General features: G+C 45.7%; 1 protein-coding gene across 5 annotated transcripts in view; it reads right to left on the bottom strand.

Annotated features, from left to right (window-relative positions):
- LOC120812622 (oxysterol-binding protein-related protein 5-like) overlaps positions 1-22,453 on the bottom strand; it is a 45,455-nt gene that overhangs the window by 2,048 nt on the left and 20,954 nt on the right. For 2 of the 5 annotated variants that reach the window (XM_040168757.2, XM_040168758.2), the window contains 20 exons: positions 19,051-19,206; positions 18,799-18,875; positions 17,786-17,866; positions 17,403-17,504; positions 16,856-17,059; positions 16,498-16,582; positions 16,210-16,372; positions 4,757-4,970; positions 4,366-4,550; positions 3,788-3,869; positions 2,899-2,997; positions 2,670-2,766; positions 2,158-2,256; positions 1,679-1,776; positions 1,408-1,497; positions 1,169-1,305; positions 899-1,078; positions 588-717; positions 210-324; positions 19-121 (listed from right to left, as the gene is read on the bottom strand). In XM_040168757.2, coding sequence (XP_040024691.2) covers positions 19-121; positions 210-324; positions 588-717; positions 899-1,078; positions 1,169-1,305; positions 1,408-1,497; positions 1,679-1,776; positions 2,158-2,256; positions 2,670-2,766; positions 2,899-2,997; positions 3,788-3,869; positions 4,366-4,550; positions 4,757-4,970; positions 16,210-16,372; positions 16,498-16,582; positions 16,856-17,059; positions 17,403-17,504; positions 17,786-17,866; positions 18,799-18,875; positions 19,051-19,206 — 2,497 coding nt within the window. Of the gene's footprint in view, positions 1-18; positions 122-209; positions 325-587; positions 718-898; positions 1,079-1,168; positions 1,306-1,407; positions 1,498-1,678; positions 1,777-2,157; positions 2,257-2,669; positions 2,767-2,898; positions 2,998-3,787; positions 3,870-4,365; positions 4,551-4,756; positions 4,971-16,209; positions 16,373-16,497; positions 16,583-16,855; positions 17,060-17,402; positions 17,505-17,785; positions 17,867-18,798; positions 18,876-19,050; positions 19,207-19,415; positions 19,617-22,453 lie in introns of those variants that run through there. The other 3 variants (XM_078097815.1, XM_078097816.1, XM_078097817.1) reach the window with 3 other exon arrangements.

Below are 22,453 nucleotides of genomic sequence, written 5' to 3'. Positions count from 1 at the left end.
TGTGTGTGTTATCCTCACCGCTGGATGTCCTGCTGGGTCCTCTGTATGGATGTGATGGAGGCCTCTAACAGGGCAATGTCCTTCACCTCTTTATTGCACCGCGCACACTGGTTTGAGAACCCTGGGGACATAACAGGAGGGGACATAAGACGTGTGCCGTGGCCATTTCATAACTCTGTTGGCTTCGGTTGTGCTCGCGCGCGCCTCACTTTCATTGTCCGAGGACTCGTGTGTGGGTTCTGGTGTGGTGCTGCTGCTCTCCGTGTTTTGGCTGCAGCTGGACGGCTGGCTGCTGGCCTTCCTTCGTTTCCCATTCATCTCCGCCTGGGACAAGGTAAAAAAGCACCTTGAGTGCAGATTACTTAAACTCGAGTTAAGCTTAAGTTACTGCAGACACGATGGACAATGACATGCAAGCTGCTGCAGCAGGGAGGCGGTTCATCTGACAACAAGCGAGAAAGAAAAGGTCTGATCGCGCTCGTCAGCCCAAATATCTGCTGCAGCTTTCGTTTAGATGAAATCTCAGCAACCATCTGTGATGGATGGACGTCGCTCCGGCTTGGCGGCGTGCGATTGGTCAGGCTAACCTTCTGTTGGCTGGCCCAGCTGTGGCTGTAGGAGAGGCCGTTGTGTCGCCTCTGCTTCTTCTCGTGCGTCTGAACCACTCCGTCCTTCTCGAACTGAACCAGACAGCGCTCAGGGTCCCACGGTCGTGTGCTGAGAAACAGGAAAATGTCATGAGCTGCAGAATCATTCACGTGTGGATGCATCGTTAATGTTTCCTCTCCTTACTCGACTGCTCAAGTCTTGTTACACTGACCTAAAATCTAAACCAATAAAGGCTTAACAGTGTGTGCCATGTCCCACGTTTTATTTTGGTGTGTGTGTGTGTTCTTACTCCATGTGCCTGTAGGTCCACTCGGAGGTGACCGGGTCCTGGTGGAAAAGTTGGGAGCTCCAGGGTTTGTCCCCTCTTTCCTTGGCCTCTCTCCGCTGAGCTTCCTCCAGCACAAACTTCTCCTGGGTGGCCCTCAGCTGGTCCCGGTCCATGATGGCGCTGGTCACATGCTGCCAGAGTCTGTCAAGAGCATTTTAAAATGACCCAATCAATGTTATATATTCTACACAAACTAGTCACTTTCTTGAGAAGTAAGCAATTGGGGTTTACCTCTCGGACTCAAACTCTCCCTGCTGCTCGATTTGGACCACTTGTCTCTTGAGGCGGCTGCTGCGGATGTCTGAGCTCGGGTTCCACAGACTCTCCTGCTGGCCCGAGCGCTTCTCCTGGATGAACACCTCGTTGTCCTGGAAGGCAACTAAAATGTTCACGCCCATTCCATCCCACTGCAAAAACGTCTATTGTTTTTGCCAACAATTTCCAGAAGGGGGCTGGAGAAAAGCTCTCACCCAGTGTCCATCCACGGTAGCCAGTAGCTCCTCTCCCACAAAGATCTTCCCGCTGATCTGATTCACAGAGCAGGCGCCTCCGAGAAAAGGCTGCGGTCAAAGTGTAAACACCTTCATTTGGTCTGCTGTTATCTCAGAACGTACGGTATCAATTTCCACTAATCAAGCAACCATCACAGTATACAACAACAACAACAACAACAACAACAACAAAAACGCTAGCCGATGTTAATTTAAAAATATTATTGCTATTACTCGTGGAAAAGTGTACCTTCAGTTTGAACTCCAGCTCTGTGAAACACTTGGTTTTCTCACACTCGATGGTAACCTTCCCACCCAGCTCCAGCGTCATAGTGCCGTACAGGATCCCTTCAGGAGGCACACGCGCAGTATTACAGCATGAGGGGAATACCGAATTACCGTTGGGGATGAAGCATAACATTCCCAGCGAGGACGTACAGCTCAGAAAAATCATTTATGACCTTTTGGCAGTCTGTGGTCAGGAGTTGGGAGCTCTGCAGAGAAGTAAGCAGCCCACCCCCGACCTACACAGCATGGACCTCCACCCTTTGCCCACGCTTTACCCGTTTTTTTGCCATGTCATCACCATTCATATTTATACAATCAATGATTAAATGGAATAGGTAAATCAAAAATCTATATTTCAGTAACGAAAGTAGCGCAGAATATTACATATTTCTATCCTGGATTAAGACGCAAAGTATCTAGAAATGATTAGTGTAGAAATACCTTTGCAGTGAGCATACGGCATGGTGATGACATACTCCTCGTCCCTGCCCAGGAACAGCAGCCTGGCTTTGCCATCCAGAATAGCTGACAGGGAGTTACCTACAACAGCAGGAGGACAGTTGTGCACCAAATCAATACCACAGCCGCTGCAACCCTCAGACCTGGGATTACCACCAAGAGGCTCTCACAGTGAAGATGGCTAGCTAGCAGCTAGCACTGTTAACAGTGCTGACGGAGCTAACGTTGTTACGCCGGGGAGGATCCGCCGGGGAGGCATTAAGCCGGGACAGTGTTGCCAACGGTAACCGCCATTTGAGCCCAATGCAATACCATGATGGGCATCCAATGACGTTCTCTATTGGTGTGACTTGCAGGGTACTGGTATTGTCCCTTTTTTAAAAATGATACAAAGCCCAACCAATGAGCAGATTGCTGTGGCGTTGCAGTACTTTTATTGCATGTGCATTGGTTACATTGGTCAAACAGATTACATATTGTAGTATGCTGCGTACCATAGAACTTGGATTTGGCCAGGATGCTCCCGCTGATTGAAAAGCCATCCTTCCTATTGCAGACATAAAAGGCAGAGATGGGCGGATGATGGGACACCTGCAAGGGGAGAGAGAGACATTTGAGCAGCAGTGTGAGAAAAAGAGGTATCAGATACCCTAGCATGTATTCATTTTAGACCCTCTGCTTTTCACAGGTTTGTGCTCTGTGAAGCTACCAATCTGCTTTCACCTGTTCGGCTATGTAGAAAGTGCAGCTGTCGGTTTGGGGATGAAGCCAGCAGCAGCGAAACGTTTCCCCCAAGATTGGGTTGTAAGGCTTCTTCAGACCCTGGAAAGTGCAAACACATACAATTATTTTAGTATCAAAGGAAGAATCTTCTGGCACAAGGACACTTAACCGATTACCAACTAATTACCGACCAATTACATGGCAGATAATCACTGGATCCAAAAGATTAGTTGAGTCCTAAATAATGCCACCAATTGTCTGGACTCAATAGTTCTGCAGGAGATTAGCGTACAACATTGCATGAAGAAAGTCCTATAGATTCCTCGTAATGATCACTTTCCAACTTTAAACCCATCTATCTCCCGTGAGCTCCATCAAAGTTTTTCTGCACAAAAAGGGTTGAGAAAGACGTTAGCGGCCGGCTTCCTAACGAGTGAAATCAAGTGTCTCCCGATGTTTTCAGTGCAGCAATCGACCCAGATCAGAAATGCTGTTTCAAGAGAATTTCATATCAGAAGGATGTGAGACCAACTGAGGCAGCGAGAAAATAAATACTAAAATTAAGAGACCATTTCCCAGTGCTCCCAAAACTTAAATTATTCTTATATTATTCTTTATTTATTCTTTTTATTCTTAGATTATTCCTATTAATTCAATTGAAAAATAGGTCTACCATATCATTTTATTTTAACTGATAAATGGTCTGAATTTTAATGTGAAAAACACTTTGAAGAAAGGTAATTGTGCGATAATCTAATTGTGCCAATCTATCATCTTTAAAAACTCTCCACCACAAAAAACAGGGGCTGAATCCTGAAAGCAAGGTTGTCCTGTATTGAGGCAAATAGGACAGGAAAAGGTCAGACAGTACAATATGAAGTAGTCTTACCTTGGGCTTCTTGTAGAAGCCAGACAAGTACCATCTCAACACCTGCTTGATCCGACCATATCCACTCTCCTCCAGTACAGCCCTGTGGCAGGAAAGATGCACACGGACACAATTACCATATGAAAAAATCAGACGGATAGTGAATGCAGGATTCATCTGGTTCCATGTGAACCGAACATGTACCAGACTGTTACATAGCACTGTCTAGGTTTGGTTCCCCATACGGCCAACAGAAGACGCAGAACAATGAAATACAAAATACTTATTCACTGTTAACTGTAGTAATTGCTCCATTAAGAATCGGTTAGTTATTGTTGCAGTGCAAATTCCCCCCTTCTTAGAACTGCCATTTATTTCCCAGGGAGACGGAATGACTGCGACATGACTTCTTAAAAGTAACAACCTTTACAGCATCGGCTTTAAGGAACACAAGGCTCTACCACATGAAAAATTAAACTTTCCTAACATTACTGAGTGTGAAACTGCCAGTCCGATTTACATTTTGAATCAAATGCACCCTTGACGGATCTTTCCGGTGCCCTTTCAAAAGTCAGAATACAGTGACTTTAAATACTGACTGCGAGAGTAGATCAGCGTGGTAGTAGTAGTCGGACAGCTTGTCCAGGAAAGAGCGGGGCTCCAGGATGAAGGTGGGCAGCACCACCTTGGACAGGTCCATGCCCGGCCGCAGCTGCTTCAGCAGGCTCCAGATCAGCCCCTTGTTCTCCTCTGACACGGTCTCCACCTGGGACGCCTCGCCGGACTGAAGCAACACAGAATTGAGTGCAAGCGGATTAGCGCAGCCTCTGGTTACATTGACGGCTCTCTGGTCAGAGATTGCAAAAATGTGCAAAGAGAAAATGACACGTTATGTTTTTCAGGTTAGAGAATGACACATTATGCGTCGGTATGTTTCAGAATGAGGAAACTAGGTGCATAAGTACTGTCAATGTGAAAGCGGCGACTCGCCTCAGCCATCTCCTCTGTGCTTTGCTCCACATAGGCTGTGGCCTGTGGGCCTGTGGACAGCTCGTCTGATTGGTCCATGTCGCTCTCCTCCGTCAGCCGTCCGCCGTTCTCATTGGTCGCGGTGTCCCAGTCATCGTGAGCCTCGCGCTCCGATTTGTCTGAAAAGCCGTCCTGCTCCATGTGGTGATTGCCCAGCAGCACACTGTCATTTAACCTGGTAACGGATAGGAGAAGCCCGTGGTTAGCATGTTGATGAGCATCCCTGATATCAAACCGCTTGCTAAAGTGTGTCCAGCTTACAAACCTTTTCTGGAAATAATGTAGTAAATTACAGAAAATGAAGAATCAAAGGAGCCAATTAGGTAGATTGTTTGTAAAATATGGAGAACTATGCGCTGGTGTTTGACAGGTTGCGTATAAATAGATTTGAATAGGTATCATAACTAGCTTTTAGTTAGTCATTACTGACCGATTAATAAATTAAGGGTAACCGTAGGAAGTTTTAATGATTCTTATTGGCCATTCAAGCCAAGTAATGTCACATGACATTACAAAGCATGTTATTGGGTTTCACTTCACTGCTGCCAAAGCTTTGTTGATTGCTTCACCACCGAGGCAACCTTTAAACGGCTCACGCAGAGCAGAGATGTCGGAGGAACACTGAAATTACCTACACAAACTCACCGAGGCTCCGAATGTCCTTTGAGAATAAAATCTCCTCCTCCCGACTATGATGTGTAAGGCTACTGCGTCAGAGCCCCCATCACTGTAGAAATCTGACTGACCTGGATGTATTTAGCTAATATGACCCGTCTAGTTGCCAAGACAACCCCAACACACCTCACCAGATCACACCATCTCATCCTTTTTCCATCCCCCCATTTACTGGCTTTGAATGCGACGTGCAAAAAACTCCTGGTAAACAAACAGGGTTTACCTAAAGCACATGCACAAACACACACAAACGCACAAACACAAACACAAACACACACACAAAGTTGAAAATCCATTATTTTCTCAATGTAGGTCTAATCGAACCCAGAAGGCAGGTCTGCTGCAACGACCAAATCAAAGTACCAAAAAGAAGAGAAGGGAAACACAGTGAAGAAAGTCCTTCACCAGTTTATAGAGAGCCAGAAGACAGGAAAAACAGGAGGGAGAAGAGGAAGTGGGGGAGGGGAAAGTTGATAATAAGCTAATAGGGAACACCGTGGATCTAATGCTTCAACTGCTGTTCAAGTCAAACAGTGGGTGTTTGTGCACTGTGGTGGGTGCACGCGTCAAAGAACAAATTCAAAGGGACTCATAAGCAGACAAGGAGAAAAAGGTTTTACGGCAGATATTTCACAGAACCTCCACACGTTTAATCCCAACAAATACCGGAGTCAGATGAAGGGACACGTAGTGTGTCTCCGCCTATCAAACTGCGTTCAGCTATGGATTTCGGAGCTCAGAAAACCACTCAACAGCTTATTTGCCCAAACCACAATGGAAGGGAGTTTGGTTTTTCAAAATGCCCGAGGGCTCGACGGACGAGCGCAGTCACATTCTCGCGCACTCTGTGGATCACTACCCAACTGCAAACGTTATTTATTAACCCAAACACGCCTTGGTGCGGAGGCTGCTTTCCTTACCTCAAAAGACACGCAGCGTAGAGAAAAACCTCCTCAGGAAACAAAACACCAACGATGATTTCAGCAGTGTTTCACAGCGTCTGTCCTCCTCTCCTCTCCTCTGAGGGTGACTAAAAGAGGTGCAGTTTTGTTCCCTTGTCTCTGGTACACCTGCTTCCTGCAAGTGTATGTGTGTGTGTGTGTGTGTGTGTGGGGGGGGGTCTGTGTGGCAATGTGTCGGTATGCGTGTGTGGCTCTCATTCTACTTCATCTTCCTGCTCCTCTGTCAGTCATGTGATTGTGGGGGCGGCTGTGACTGGCTGGGAGATACACAGGAGAGGAGGGAGTGCTGGGATGGATGGCCAGATGGAGGGTACAGCCATAGAGAAGGGGAGGGGATGTCTAATGTCGAAGGCAAAACAGCCGACAAACAACAACGTGCACTTTCAACAGGGGATGCAAATAACTGGAATAGATTTGGAATGGGGTAAAAAGGGTTTGACAAAAGGCAAACAAGGTTGCATTGTGTGAGATGCATGTAGTGGTAAAATATATTATAACATTGTTTTGTGCTAAGGCCGTGTCTCAGGTGTCCTGTATTTGACCCTGATGTGCAAAGAGCAGCATGATACAAAATGTTGCTTTGCAGCTGTGTCCTGAGAAGGGAGGACGGTCAACTCAAGCTCCTGTAAATTTGGGGGCTCGTCCGGGATGAGAGGTTTTCCTTCAAAGGCGAATTTGATCCAAAGCGCTTACACCTGCTGAACGCGACGTACTCCCAAGTCGGCCTCAAAACAAGGTAAGCAGAAACCAGTTACATCTAATTCTGTATATTGAATACGCTAAAGTAAGGAGTATGTTGTGGATTGGTGGTGTACGAGCCAAATTAATACTTGAGCAATTCTCTAAAAAGAAAAAAGAAAAGAATAAAAAATTACATCGATGGGATGAACACCGCCGAGTGTTGGTTTGCGTGCCGCCGGGTACGGGAAAAGTACTGCAGTGCTTAAGGTCTGGAATCCAAAAAAGAAGTGATTACTGTTGTTTAGTGGGTACCTGCGAGTACCAAGGGATCAAGTATCCGTCATAAATCAAAGGAATCGAACGGCGCTGAAGTTTGGCAATAGAGACATTAACTATGGTTTAGTGGATACCGCTGGGTATCGAGGGATCCAAAAATCCGACATAAATTAGGGGAATTGATTCGGAGTCAATATCCTGGTCTCTGGTTTGGCAACCCCCTCAGACTCTGACGAGGGCTGATTTTGCTAGGTGTGGTGTCCTGGGGATCTGGGGACCCCCGAAAAACTGGTCTCGGTTTTGGCAACCCCCCTCAGGACCCTGACGAGGGCTGAGTCTGCTAGGTACAGGCGCCTGGGAACTGGGGACCCCCAAAGCTCTGCGGGCTGGTCACCCAGGGTTAGAGTTCCTTAGAAAAACCGTACGTTCGATTCCGAGACACGTGCAGCCCTTAGAGAGGTGCTGGGATACAGTAAAAATACACAGCGCGCTTTGGAGTGTGGAGGGGGAGAGAGAGGAGTGATTAAATAAATAAATAAATGTGTTGAGAAATGCACTTAAAGAAATAAAAGTTTTGGAAGTACGTTCTAAGGAATTGAGAACGCAGACAGACCGCAAGGTTAAAACATAAACTTGCGGTTTTAATAATTGAGTCTTAGAGGTTAACATAAACTCACAGACGCATTGACTCCGAAAGGTTAGTATAAACTTTCGGCATTAATTCATTCTGCGAGACTAACATAAGCTCGCGGACACAATTTCCACACATTTTCTCTGAAAGGTTAGTATAAACTTTCAGAACATAGCTGTCTGCTCCGGTAAAATACATACGACCTGATTGACTGCTGTTAAATGGAAGGTAAATTTGGTAAAAAAATTTGGTAAATTTGGACGGCGGCTGGGAGCCAGCGCCGGGGTATGGATGGAAAATAATAAATGACCAACTGAGGATGTGTTGGTGGCGGTGAGTGGAGATACCACTGAGAAAAGAAACATGATGTTGTGGATCACACGGGACACGCGGTGAGAAAGGCGTTGGTTTGGTAGATAGAGCGTCACTGACGCACATATTGTGGGAGAAGGGAGACTAGAGATTATAGACTGCTGAGAGTGTCAGCTGAAATTAGACTTAAAACCGTGGGGAAGATTGCTAAAAAAAAAAAGAGGTAAACAGTCATTGAAAATTTAGAGAAATAAGGACAATTGTTGTATATAGTTTCCGTTTTTTGTATTAATGTTTGTAGTTTTTTGAGTCTTTTCCTAAACTCAGAGAGAGGCTGTAAATTGTTGAGTGCTGCTTATTGAGTGTATAGTGCACGATACACTTGATACAGTATCTTGATGATGGAAGCAAATGTCTGATCAAAGGAACATTGATAGCACCAGTACACAAAATATGCAAACTTGTTAGACGGTCATCCTGTAATGGTTCAACAAGTAGTACACCTTTACGTTTGGATACGAAAACCATGAGAGGTTGGTGATCTATCAGTGATGAATGAATGGATTGGATCAAACTAAGCATGAGCTGAGTTTGTATCTGCAAGTTACAGACATGTCTCCCACCCTCCACTGTGCTTTTGGGCTGAAGAGCAGTAAAAGTGGAGATTAACACTGAAGTGGAGGTCTGGAACAGATGGGTCTGATGCTAAGTTGATGTATTATCTGCTGGTACTTTTTGGGATCAAGGGACTCAAGGGACACAATATTCATTGTTGTTTTAGGACCCACAAGTGTTTAGAGAACTTTTTGTTTATATCACTGGAGTTTGAGGTTCAAATTCTGATACATTGTTTGAAGCTGTAGGGTTTAGTGACTGATAATGCAAATGCTCGTCCACTTGTGAAAGTAGTTACGAAGGTCAGCAAATTGACTGTAATGATGGAGGCCTTCAGTGAGGCCATCGGATGGTTTATTTTGATGGGAAAGGAATGGGGAGGTAAGCAAAACGGGAAAAAAAAAAAAGTCGAAATGTTATGAGAGACACATGCAGGTGTTTGAAAGTATGACCAAGGGCAAGTGGAAGTGTAGAGATGGAAAAAGAGTTTGAAGAGTTATGCAGTAATGCACAGGGTTTTTAAAGGCGATCACACATCATGAGAGAAGCATAAACAGGCTGGAGGTAAAAGGAGAAGAAATTGACTGAGGGCGAGAATGTGAGGTAACATTTTTGTGTAATCTTGGTATGAGCAGATCTATTACTTCGAGGTTAGAATGAACAAAGAAAACTTGGTTGGTCAATTAGTTGATGAAGACATGGAACAGTCATACAACACCATGAGGGTGAGACCCACAAGCAAAAACTCAAAGAGATCATTGAACGGGGACATTAAGGCAATACTGGTGTTAATTTTTCCTGATTTGACTATGGGGGTCAACAATCAGTTATGTCGGAGATTTCAATTTTTATAAATGAATTGCTCATCAAATCGGTTGGAAACAAGGCCGTTTGAGAAAGGCAATTTTTTTTAAAACAATGGGTAAATACTCGGGGCAGATGAAGATATGCAGAGGCATTCTTTACATCAATGCATTGCATGTTTCATTCAGCTGAGGCTCTAATCCAAAGTGACTTTCAGTAAGTGAATTTGAAAAGGAGGGAGAGACAGATTCTCAATCAAAAGCCTGCAGCTGCAGAGCCATTTTTAAGCTCTCCAAGCTATTACTACAGTTTTGATTTAAAAATAGTAGAATTGTAGACATGCATTGAAGAAAGAAAAAGAAGATTTAAAGTCTTTAAAGCGACAACGGCTAAAATAAGCGTAATAAATCTCTGTTGAAGCAGTGAGGGTTTTATGGGAGTAAAAAGGTCACAGCAGTGAGAAGATGTGGGAGCAACGGTGGAAGCCAATAAGGCTGGACAAAGGTTTTATACCTCCTCACTTTAAGAAGCACACCCACACGCTGTTGAATAAAGTTAATCCTGAGTGCCATCATTTAGTGATAATTAGGTTTATGCATCTTTCTTGAATACCATGATATATATAGAATAAAGAGGATGAATGGTCATTTTGCTTTTCAGTTTAGAAGAATAAGCTCATAATTACTGGGCTGTCAAAGGTCGGCCAAAAACCTTTACATGAACAAGAGGATTGTAGAGGGGATTTTATGAAATCAACTACCAGGTTGATAAGATATTGCAACTTTTAGTTTCGCTTTACATTACATTACATTACAGGTCATTTAGCAGACGCTTTTATTCAAAGCGACTTACGTTACACTTTAAACCCATGGCTTTTTTCCCATTTTTGCCCGGGTAGCAATTAGGAGTTAGGTGTCTTGCTCAGGGACACTTCAACATGGAACATGGGGCAGTCTGGAATCGAACCACCAACCTTGTGCTTCCCAGCACACATTCTCTAACCCCTGCGCCACGACGACCCAGTCAACCCTGCCTTTTAAAGTGTAACACTTGAATCAAGGATTTAAAATATGATGAAAAATTATTAGAACAAATAGACTTTTTTTTTTTGGGAGGGGAAAAACACTGCGCGCTTATTAGGACGAATGTAAGGAAACATGGGTGAAACACACAGGTCATCACCCAGGCACTGCGGGAGTGCACAGGGAATGGTTTAGACAGGCGGTACTGGAGGGCGTACCAGAGAGTGTGAAAGCCAAAATGATCACTAACCCAGACCTGCCAGGTAGTGACTCTGCTGTGTGGGAGAGAAATTTGCTACACCATTTACAAGACACGACAGAAGAAGCGACAGGGGAAGATAAACCACCAAAGTAAGACAGGAAGTGAGCGACAAGAAGCAGAAAGGGAAAGACGAGCGACAGATGGTTGCACAGGCTGCCCCAGCTGGAGGTAACGTCCCTGATTTGTATCCACTCCCACCATGGGAGGAGACGTCGTATGGGACAGCCCGAGGGTGGGGTTACAGGGGAGGCTATGGAGGTAACTGCTGGGGAGGAGCGCGTTGAGGAGGTCCATACACAGGGGGAGGAGGAAGAGGCGGACGCAGATGGGGAAGAGGTTGTTTCCACTGTGGTATGGAGGGGCACCAGGTTAAGGAGTGTCCTAGTAAAGTAAGACAGGATAGGGGTAGAGGTGTCCCACCCCAAGAAGCATGGGCTCCCAACGCACATGCTGCACCGCCCCCTAGAGGACAGTACCCCACACTGGAGGACTGGGGCTATGAGGCAGATGCCTCTCAGTGACACACCTCCGGGAGAGACCCGGACAGCAGGGGCAGGGCAGACCCCATGCTGTCACTCACGGTACTACAACAACAACTGCCGTTGTCGTTGCCGTTGCCACTGGGGCCACATACTCCACCATACCGGCAGTGGGCTCGTCTGCTATGTCCGGAGATAGCGTCAGCGTTGTGGGGTTCTCCAGGGTGTCACAGAAACTGCCTCTAGCAGTCCCCCTACTGGTGAAAGTAGGAAATCAGACATTGACTCATTCTTTTGTTATTTCGCCTCAAGTTCCAGTGAATCTTATTGGAAGGGATCTTCTTAAGACGGGGGCTTCGATCTTGTGCAGCCCAGACGGACTAAGCGTCACCATGATGGATGGAACGGTTCTGCATTGCAATGACAATGGACAAACGAAAGGTCAGTGGGTGGTGCAGCCACTGCAGCAACAACAACAATATGCAGACATTTATTGAGGCCTCTTGAAGCCTGAGTGTCCTGAAGGGGTTATGACTCTTTACCAAAAGTGGAAGCCTTGGATAACTCTTCTTGATCCGTATGTTCCTCCTCCAGATCCTCCTCCTGTAGCATTGTTTTATGATAGACAAGGGGATGAGTGCTATTGTGACGAATTCCTGGAATATTTAGAAAACACTGAATGGGAGGTGACGTCCCAAAATCTCTATGTGGGCCCAGAAAGGGTAGCCCCAGCTGTCATCCTCTCCTCCGATCAATCAAAATGGTATTTAATGAATCAAGATGCAGTGCCGCATGTGTCGTTGGCTTTGCATCCCAAACATCAGGCTAAAGACCTAGGTCTAATGACGAAACAGGCGATGCTGCTAGACGACTGGGAATGCACTCAACTGCCTGATGTTTGTTTTTCTCCCTCCGCTAAAATGTACAGGATTACAGGGAAAGCAACTAACTCTGTTATTGTAACACACGAACAGGTGTCCAGAGACCACGGACGCGAAAAGACCGACCATCCCTGCACAGCAACCCTTCTTGAGAAACTTCCAGACTACCTCTGGTCAGAAGGTCCGACTGACGTAGGTTTTTGTAATGCATGTAAACCAGTGACATCTGAAGTTCATGACGGTCCTCCCATTTGGCAAACCCCAATACCCTCACAAGCCAGCCGCTGAAGAAGGGATCAAAGAAACTATCGAGGGCCTCATCAAATCAGGTGTATTGGAGCCCTCATTCTTCCTGTAGAAAAGACAGGGACTGGTAAATATCGCATGGCACATGACCTCAGAAAGATAAATGACAGACTGGTAACCACTACAGTACCTGTCCCAAACCCGTACACTGTATTGACTAGTCTGACACCACAACAGCAATGGTTCACTTGCATTGATTTGGCGAACGCGTGAACAGAGGTTCTGGGAGCAGAAAAACTTCAGGGAAGTCAGTCAGCTCAAAGAGCTGAGGTACTCGCATTGATAAGAGCATTACAGCTGGGAAGGCAGTGAACATCCATACTGACTTGGCGTATGCAGTAGGAGCAGCTCACGTGGAGCTGGGACAGTGGTTAAGAGCAGGTTTTCTGACGGCTGGAGGAAAACCGATTAAACAGGAACAAGAAATTAAAAATTTGGCGGCAGCCTTGGCTCTACCGAGCACCGTGGCTATTATTAAGTGCAAAGGACACGAGAACTCCAACAGTATGGTGGCCAAGGGAAACCAGGCAGCAGACCAAGCTGCAAAACAGGCTGCAGGTTACCAAATTGGATCCAAATGGTAAGTGCAGAAGATGAGGGACAGTTGGGGCCACAACTTAATGAGGAACGAATTAAGGAAGCCCAAAAGGGGGCGTCTCCTCAGGAGAACACGGTGTGGAAGCAAAGAGGGGCTACCGAGGTTGGAGGCCTCTGGAGGTCCCCTGATGGTCGCCCAGTAATGCCGCCGGGCATCAGAAACAAGTGTTTACAGGAGGTACATGGGATGGCTCATGTGGGGCTGAAACACGCGTTTGGTACAGTATATCATCCACAATCTCAAGGCAAAGTAGAACGCATGAACCAAAACTTGAAACAAAAATTGGCTAAAATTTCTGCATAGACAAATTTAACCTGGGTTCAAGCCCTCCCATTCGCGTTAATGGCCATTAGAAGCTCAGTAAATCAAGGTACAGGTTTCAACCCGTACGAACTGACCACCGGGACACAGTTCCCTGGACCCAGTACCGGCCTGAAGCTTAGGCCCAACCCGGAAGCTGCCGGAAGAGTATGCATGTCGTATAACGATCTACGAGCTCTTGTTTCAGATTTTGCGGACCAGGTGCGAGACAAAACAGGGGATCAGAACACCCACAACCCCCACACGGAAGCCTGGGTCCTCCTGAGGGTCATTAAGATAAAGTGGTCGGAGCCGCGGTGGACAGGACCATACCAGGTGGAGGAGAGAACCTCACATGCAGCGAGGCTGAGAGGGAAAGGTGATACCTGGTACCACTGGAGCCAGTGTGCCACTGCAGAGGAACCAGCTCGCACTCTCCAGGACGTCCTGAAAGATCAGGAGCAAGAGGCGGCAACGGGCACCGGAGGGTCCCTAAACGCACTCTCAACGGGCAGTTGACCGACAGACACCCAGAGCATGGTGATCTGTGTCGACTGTCTACAACCAAGAAGACCAAGAATAAGTGTATAACTATCCTCTCCTCTGTTCTATCTTTCTCAATTCTCCGCATTAGTTTAGCAAAAAAAAGACAAGAACAAGACACAATCCGTTATCGGCCTGGAAAGGAGGCAAGATGAGGGGGCTGATCCAGCTGACGTCCTCCAGTAGCTGGGGTGATCTCTGAAGAGATCAAAAGGGGGAATTGTGAGATGCATGTAGTTGTAAGATATGTTATAACATTGTTTTGTGCTAAAGCCGTGTCTCAAGTGTCCTGTATTTGACCCTGATGTGCAAAGAGCAGCATGATACAAAATGTTGCTTTGCAGCTGTGTCCTGAGAAGGGAGAGCGGTCAACTCAAGCTCATAGACGCTTCAAAACAAAGGACTTCTGTTCATGGCCTTGGTTCATATCTTATTCGGTACGAAAGTTTTGGATCCATATTTTTTACTTTATGTCAATTAATTATGATTTGCACCGGCCACTGAGGAGGATCTTGTGTGTGTGTGTGTGCTACCCTCAGCTTCACCTGGGTTCTTATCTCAACCTGCTTTGCAGCTTCTCGTAGCTGGCACGGAGAATGTCTTTCACATTTGTATAAAAACTCAGCGTTTTTACTGCTCGGAGACGTCATTACACCGAGTGCTGAGATACGTGCTGGTGTGTTGGACCTCCTGCTTGCAAGCAATAGTTAGAGCCAGATATCTGCGGAGAATTGCTCATGTAATCTTTTTCTCTTCTAAATAAATGTTAACTTTTTGACTTTAATTGATCAACGTGCTGCGATTCTTCTCATCAACCAACTCGGGGGGATTGGGAATCCTGACAATTGCAATTCTTGGTTTGGCCGATAGTTACAAAGCTTTTTTGTCACACCGGTCTCTCCTTATCTAATTTGTATGGTTACTGGCCACTGGCCACCACCTATGGGTGTGAGCTGCTTTGCAGATTAAATGCTGAGGATTAAACCTTTATTCTTTATGTCAATGTTTAGGAAACTATTTCAGTGTGTAAACAATACAATAGCTGGCTTATAGGGGTCAAAAACCCCTCATACAACATAAATCCCTGTTTGGAATGCATTTATATCCTGCTTGTATAATCAATACGCTAACGTCCTATGAAGCAGATTTCCAACCAGTTTTACAAAGTGCTAATTTATCCACTCGATGAAGCCTAAATAATGGGAGTTGTCCGACCGGTCAAAGCGCTGCACCCTACATGTCAGTACCTGAACACACACACATGCGCACACAAACACACAAGCACCGCACCGCTGTGCGCACACACGTACCCACACACACACAGGGGTCAGTATCTTGCTGAAGCACATTTTGAAATGTGGACGGGAGGAGTCCGAGAGCCACCCAATCCCGTGAAGAGGCACAAACGTCACACCATGCTGCCTTTGTTCCAATGCGCCCTGGTAATTATAGGCCACACTTTTATCAAATATGACACCATAAAATGAACAGCTCATTTCTCTTAAGATTCTCTCCCTCTCTATTTTTGCATCACACATATCCAGTACACACACACACAAGCTTCACTAATTACACACAATAGAACAGAGGCTAATTTTAGCAAAAGCATTCTAAATTTAGATTTATTTTTCAAATGCTTATGCTCATCAAAGGTCCAACGCTGGTTAGCAACTAGTTGTCAAGGCATGCATATGATTACAAATTGCAGGATCACCTATTTTGCCTTTACATTGATTTAGAAAGATAATAAGGAAATAAATCATGTTTTCGTAATGAAGACCAATTTTTCCTGGGGATGATGTCGAAATTCTGAAGGAAGGCTCCAAAAAGCCGCTCCATCCTAATATCGCATCAGACCCACTAACCCATGTGTAGCTATTAAATGTAATGTCCAATGTGGATAGACGTGTGCTGCATAGTGTTTGAATGCATAGAAAGTTTTATTATTATTTATTAACCGCACAACAACTTGGGGTTTAATTACAGGAGACACAAATCATCCATTGACAAGTCGGATGGATGTATACTTATGTCTGAGGCACTTTAAGTGTTCATAAGTGTACTCACTGTTGCAGCTCTGCATCAGTGAGCGCAGTAGACTGCAGCAGGTGCAGCAGATGGGTGGACTCTGAAGATGTGCATATATCTCCCTCTTTGGCGCCTTTGACTGTTAGCTTGTAGAGACTGGAGCAGCTGAGAGCCAGCTCCAAGGCATCCATCCAGCACCTCCCTGGAGACGGGAACATTTTAGCGACCAAGTAGGAGCGCATTCAATAAATTGCGTTTGTGAAATTGAATAATGAAAAAATGTCACAATGTGCATCTCCAACCAAAACAACAAGACATACGCCTCACCGTCGGACTCAGAAGCTGCTCTAAAGATCAGGGAGTTGCTGGGTAGAGGCTGCGTGATGGAGCCAACGTTCTCTCCCTTGGGACCCTGAGCATGCAGATGAAACAATGAGTCACCCCTAATGCCATTTGTGTCAGGTTGCACCAAACAGAAGAGAAATGCTCCCTGAAGTGCACCAAACAGTATGATTATCACTTCAAAACGATTGTGTGAAAATAACAGCAATGACAAAAATACACTTGTTTAGCTCTTAGTGGGTCACGCTCTGACGAGCAGTGTGAAAAACTGAACTTTGGAGCCATGTTGATCATGTGTTTAAAAAAATAAATAAATGCCAGCGAGCCTGCAAACATGTCTGACCTTGAAAGCCCAGATGGATTTGTCCAGAGGGTGATAGAGCTTGAAGCAGAAGCCGTCCTTCTTGGAGGGTCTCTCGATCAGCTTGCACGCGCTGAGCAGGATGGTGCCCACCCAGTGGTCCGCCTTGGGGGTCTTATAGATCAAAAGAACCCCGGGCTTCAGAGCACACCACAGCTTGGTCCAACCCTTTAAAGAGCCACGGATCTAAAAGGAGTCCAAGCGATGACATAGAAAGAAATTTTAGTAAGGGACAATCATGGCAGGATGTTTGTGTGATCTATATTCCACTACTTATCTGGGGACAGGTGACGTTATTTTCATTATTATAATAAAAGGGAACTAAAGGACTGACGTACAGGATGCAAAAAAGGCCAAACCCTTAAAACGGTTCCACAGATATTTGTAACAAGAAGTGCTCAAATTACAGCCAAGAGGATAACCAGCAAAACGATAAATCACGGATGACACAGAGTGTGAATAGTGCACCTCTGCAGATATCATGGTTCTATGTCAATATAGTAGCTCTGTCTAATGAAGATCCCCACACCTTTAGCCAGTTGGACATGATGACGACACTCGGATCCTTTAGTGCACTAAATAGTTCTTTGGCCGCCCGCTTCTTTTCTTGCCTGTAATTCTGCTTTTGGAGCTGTGAAACGGAAAAAAACAACACATGAATGAGTCATCAGTCTTACTGGTAAGGTACACTAGATGGTAGTAGAGTTAACCAGTTGCCTTACGAGCACGCTGTTGTCTTTGGTAAATTATTAACATGAATCACTGTGGATCATTTGAAAAAAAAAAACATACACATTTAAAATACTACTAAAATACTAAGAGCTAAATCACGTGCACTTCATGACACCTCCAATCGCACAATAAGGCTTGGCATTTTTGCACAACTGTCCCGGGGAAGGAAGTGATGTGTACCTTTAGAGACTCCTTACGGGCCAGCTTCTCTGTGGGGGAGGGGCACTCCTTCTCAACACCATTAAACATCCTGGACTCCGACTGAAAGGAGGAGAGGAGGCATTCAGCGAGGATGAATAATACAGACAGAGAGATTTGAATAAACTAACGCCTTTAAATATCGAATCCTCAGTGGGGATTTTTGTTTGCCAAATCTATTAGTATCATTTATAATTTTACAGCATTCAAAAAAAAAATCATATGGGACGATATGATCAACTGTAATGACGCAGTCCTTTCAGACAAACAATTTACAGTTCACTATCAACACTGGCTCGCTTTATGAACCACACATTTAATTGTCGGTCGGTAGCTTCTCCGATTAGTGTCAGTGTGTACAAAGCAGCCGGAAGCAGAACCCTTTCGCTCACAACGTTAATTTAGTTCTGGTGTTGTGACCACAAACGTCCCCTCTAAGCAATCAAAGCGCACTCGCTGTATGATGGGCTCCACTCGGGGGGGAAGAGATTAGAGTCTCAGGGGTAAATCATTCTGTGGCGTCCACGTGATGTGTCATTTCATTACCATTGGTTCTGTGTGCACTAAATCTATGACTCACAATTGGTGCTCAGTCGCATCTATTTGTGTTAAAGGAAGCCCTTCTAAAAAAGCATAGTGCACACATTTGCACACAAACATTTATTGATCTCAACCAATTAGTATTTCTAAAGAACGGAAGTAGGTTGTTTAGGTTTGGGTCCAATACATGGCTTGTGGTTGGGTAGACACAGTTCCCACCGCCCTTAAGAGGAAAAGTGGGATCAATATTAGTATTTGTTAAAGGGCCATTCACGTCATCCGAAATCATAAGAGTACTGCATCGCAAAGATGGGAAAACAATCTGGTATTATAGTATATTATATATAAAAAAAACTAGCTAATACTACAAGAAATCAGAGAGAAACAACTCATCATAGACTACAGGAGGAAAAAGGCTCCTAAAGAGTGGTTAGAGTGACGATGTGTGTTCTTACCTGGCTGCCTGGTGATTGGGCCGGACTGAGTTCATTACTCAGCATGGAGAGCCCGTTCCTGTCTGTGTCACTGCCTGCTGGGAAGCCACAACACACACAGCTCCGTGAATCAAAGCATGGCAGCCGTTCATGAGCCGGAGTTGACGTTCATTGATTTGTATGGAACAAGTGCTGTGCAACACACTATGACATAGAACATTCTGGAATACGCTTGCAATTTCGTTGCACGGCTTCGAGCTTGAGGTCTGTTACCTGGGCTGAGGCTGTAGAAGTCGTTGTCTCCTTCATAAGACAAGTTCCGGGTGAGTGTGGGAGGGTCAATTGTAGGGGGGGAGGTGGCGTTGGGGCACAGAGAAAACCTCCGATGGAACAAATTCTCCTCCTTCATCCTGACAACGTGCTCGTCCTCTGCAGGGAGGGAACGGCAGGGGGGGGGGGGGGGGTGGATTTACTACATGAAATAATATAAGGACTTTAAACCTGTGGAAGGATTATTCTTTCCTTTGCAGCCCTTCTCCTTATGAACATAATCGTACTCGTCGCCCTCCTCGTCTCTTGTGTCTCCCCTCCTCGCCCCCCCCCCCCCCCCCCCCCCCCTAACACTAACAAAGACTTACTGTACCAGAACACGTCAGCCTGTCCACATAACAGCACCGTGCGTGGCAGTGACAAGCACTCCAGACAGCACATTGTGTATGTGTATGACGGACAGTGTCTCCCAGCAAGTCCAGTCTCTCTGTCCACAGAGAATCACTGTCCAAGACCGACCACACCCTCATCGCCACTCTTCCTCCGTCCTCCCAGTCGGCCCTGCAACAACCGCCTTCCCTCAAAGACAAGAAAAGCACCGGAACAACGAGAAACAGGCATTCAGTACGCACACTGGAAATAATTGATTTTCCCCTCGACTGAGCAAGTGGGGGAACTATTCTTGTCGTGTTATTAACAAGTGCTGGGGATCCCGTCTCCTCCCAGGCAGATGTAGACAAAATGCTTCTCGTTCGAATGGGTGTGGAGCTGATCATAGCGAACCGCGTGCCAATGGAGCTCCACCCGAACGCCCATACTGTTAATTACTCAGATCAATACAACCTCTCTTGTCTTTCAGTTCACCGACACGTACTGACTCCAAGCCTACGGATGCAGTCTCGCTTACTAGGCCTTAATTGCAACACTCAAGAACTGCCGGCGTTAAACTCACATTCAGGGTGTATTTTCACAGACCGATTCATCATTCTGGGGTGATTACACTAGTGCAGGAGGACAGTGCCGCGTCCCAAAGTGTGCACACTTCTAACTGATGGAAGTAAAACCTGAAAAACTGTACCCTCCCTGTAAGGTACGTGCGCACTCACATCCACACTCGTCACACCACTTCCTGCCTCTGTGACTCATTCTCCCAAGCCTCCCGACTCCCTCCATATTTTCGGATGTTGCAATCTCCCTCCTTCTCCTGCCCTGTGCTCCTTTCAAAGAGACAGCCACGAACAACTAAGACACGAGAGGGAAATGCATTTATTAGCTCCAAAAAGGAGCCTCGTTAGTCCCGATGGAGTGTGTCTATAAATAGCATTCCATGCCTGCACTGCAAGCGTGCATCTGTAGTACCGCGCTGAACCCTGAGGCTGAATAGAGTACAGCATCGAGCTCTAGAATTATACGTCAGTAAACCCGGCGGGCTGCCCGACTGTATCCAAAAAGACTGGGGGAAATTAATACCACTTACAGTGCAGGGCCCTGGGGCGGGTCAAGATGTGGGCAGACATGAACAAAGCAATCACAGCTAGTTCTCCCAGCTGCGGGGCGGAGATCTGCTGGAAGAAGGACTGTGTGTGTGTGTGTGTGTGTGTGTGTGTGTGTGTGTGTGTGTGTGTGTGTGAGCATATTACGCCGCCTAGACTAAGAATGGGTGTGGAGTCCACATACGCTGGATGTGTTTGAAATGTGTGGAGGGGGGCAGTCAGTTGAGCGTATAACGCGTCCCTCCCCAATAGTGCACATGCAAAGCTTCGTTTGTTGAGTGAGGAAAGCTTGAAATGTGAGCGCGTGGAATGGCGTACGTGGCTGTTACAGCGTGTCCTGCCTTCAGATACACATGCACACCGCGCAGCACCAGAGGAGGGGGAAAATGCTCCTCTGCGGTCCCAGCAGCAGGGGGGCGGCAGGGGTGTGCGTTAGTACACAAGCACAATGGCGTGAGAACACACACATCACGCACACACAGGCAGTTGGGTTGTGAGTGACAGTATGACAAAATCAGAGGAGGTCTGTTCTAGGTCCTACTTTTCAAACTTACTGTCTAAATATGACTGAAAAATATAAAAGTTCTCTGAAGTGACACGTTTCACTGATAACCTTTACAGAAATAAGACGAGGAAATAGAGATGGTGCCACTGGAAGGGAAAAAATTACATTTTTGGTTGTTGCTTGGAGTCATTCCACATTCACCATTCACCTTGAACTAGGAAAAAAACAGATAAAACAACAACAAAAGTTATCTGACCCACAGTGACCATGTTGCGGGGAAAGCACTCGTTTTGCTGACACATGGGGCCCGCTGGTTTTTACTAATCATTACACCTGCCGGGAGAAGTGAGGGAAAACAGTGCGAGGGGAACATGTCGACATGTTCCAACTTGCAGATTGTTAGCACGCGTGAAGGATCAAACTGGCATTCATCTCCGTCTCTCACACAGCGCTGTGGTGGATTGCAAGTAGGATGTTATTTATTTTGTGTGTGCGTGATTCAATACTGGCATATTAGTTTGGCCCAACGCATTTCCAATGCTGGAAAAGAAATTGCCCAATGCATAAAAATGCACGGCGCTTGGACATATTGTTCAGGAGGTACACAGCGGGTCTCTGCAGCTCTGTGCAAGTTCAAATAATCTCTGTGGCTATTCAGCATGCTCTGCCCGAGCTGTACTGCATGAAAGTTCTGTATCTGACCTTTATTCCAGTCGTGACCTTTTGCCAGCAGGTGACAAATATGTTGTCGATACCTAAATGGTCAGTGAAACTATTGTCACTGGATGTTTAATTTGTGATATTTTGCACATTCAGACTTGAGAGCCATGGCGTTATTAGCATACATAAAAAGGTCATTATTTTCCTTTACAGTATATATATATAATATCAGATTACTAAATGGGTATCCTTTATGAGACTGCGAGCGGCAGCAGTACATGGTAGAGACCAGTACTGGTCAGAAAAAGGCTTTCACTGGGCGCAAATGTCACCCTTATTTGGAATGTAAAACATAAACAGGGAATACCTTCACAGTTCAGTGCACGTAACTGCCAAGTACAATGGTTTAAGCACTGTTCATCAAAATTATTATTTTAGGAACAGGAAATCAGGAAATACGGCAAACTGCTTCATGCAAACATAATTCAGGGAAAACCAGAAAATGTCGATGTAGGTTTATTTAATCCATGCTGCCACTTAATATTATAATGAAAGACAACCAGCAATAGTCACGGAAAACTTTTTAAAGACCCACCCCTCCAACACCCATGTGTATATTCATAATTTAACCATTTCTGCCCCCACCCCAGTTGGGTGACTCAGAGTTTAGAAGTGTGAAGGTATCTTATTGAACTTTCACAGACAACCAAAGTACGTCCCGGACACCCGCTTATTCTGAAACATCTGG

This window comes from Gasterosteus aculeatus, chromosome Y (assembly GCF_964276395.1).
Source record: "Gasterosteus aculeatus chromosome Y, fGasAcu3.hap1.1, whole genome shotgun sequence".
Classification (NCBI taxonomy): Eukaryota; Metazoa; Chordata; class Actinopteri; order Perciformes; family Gasterosteidae; genus Gasterosteus; species Gasterosteus aculeatus.
This window is presented reverse-complemented; position numbering and strand designations above follow the sequence as displayed.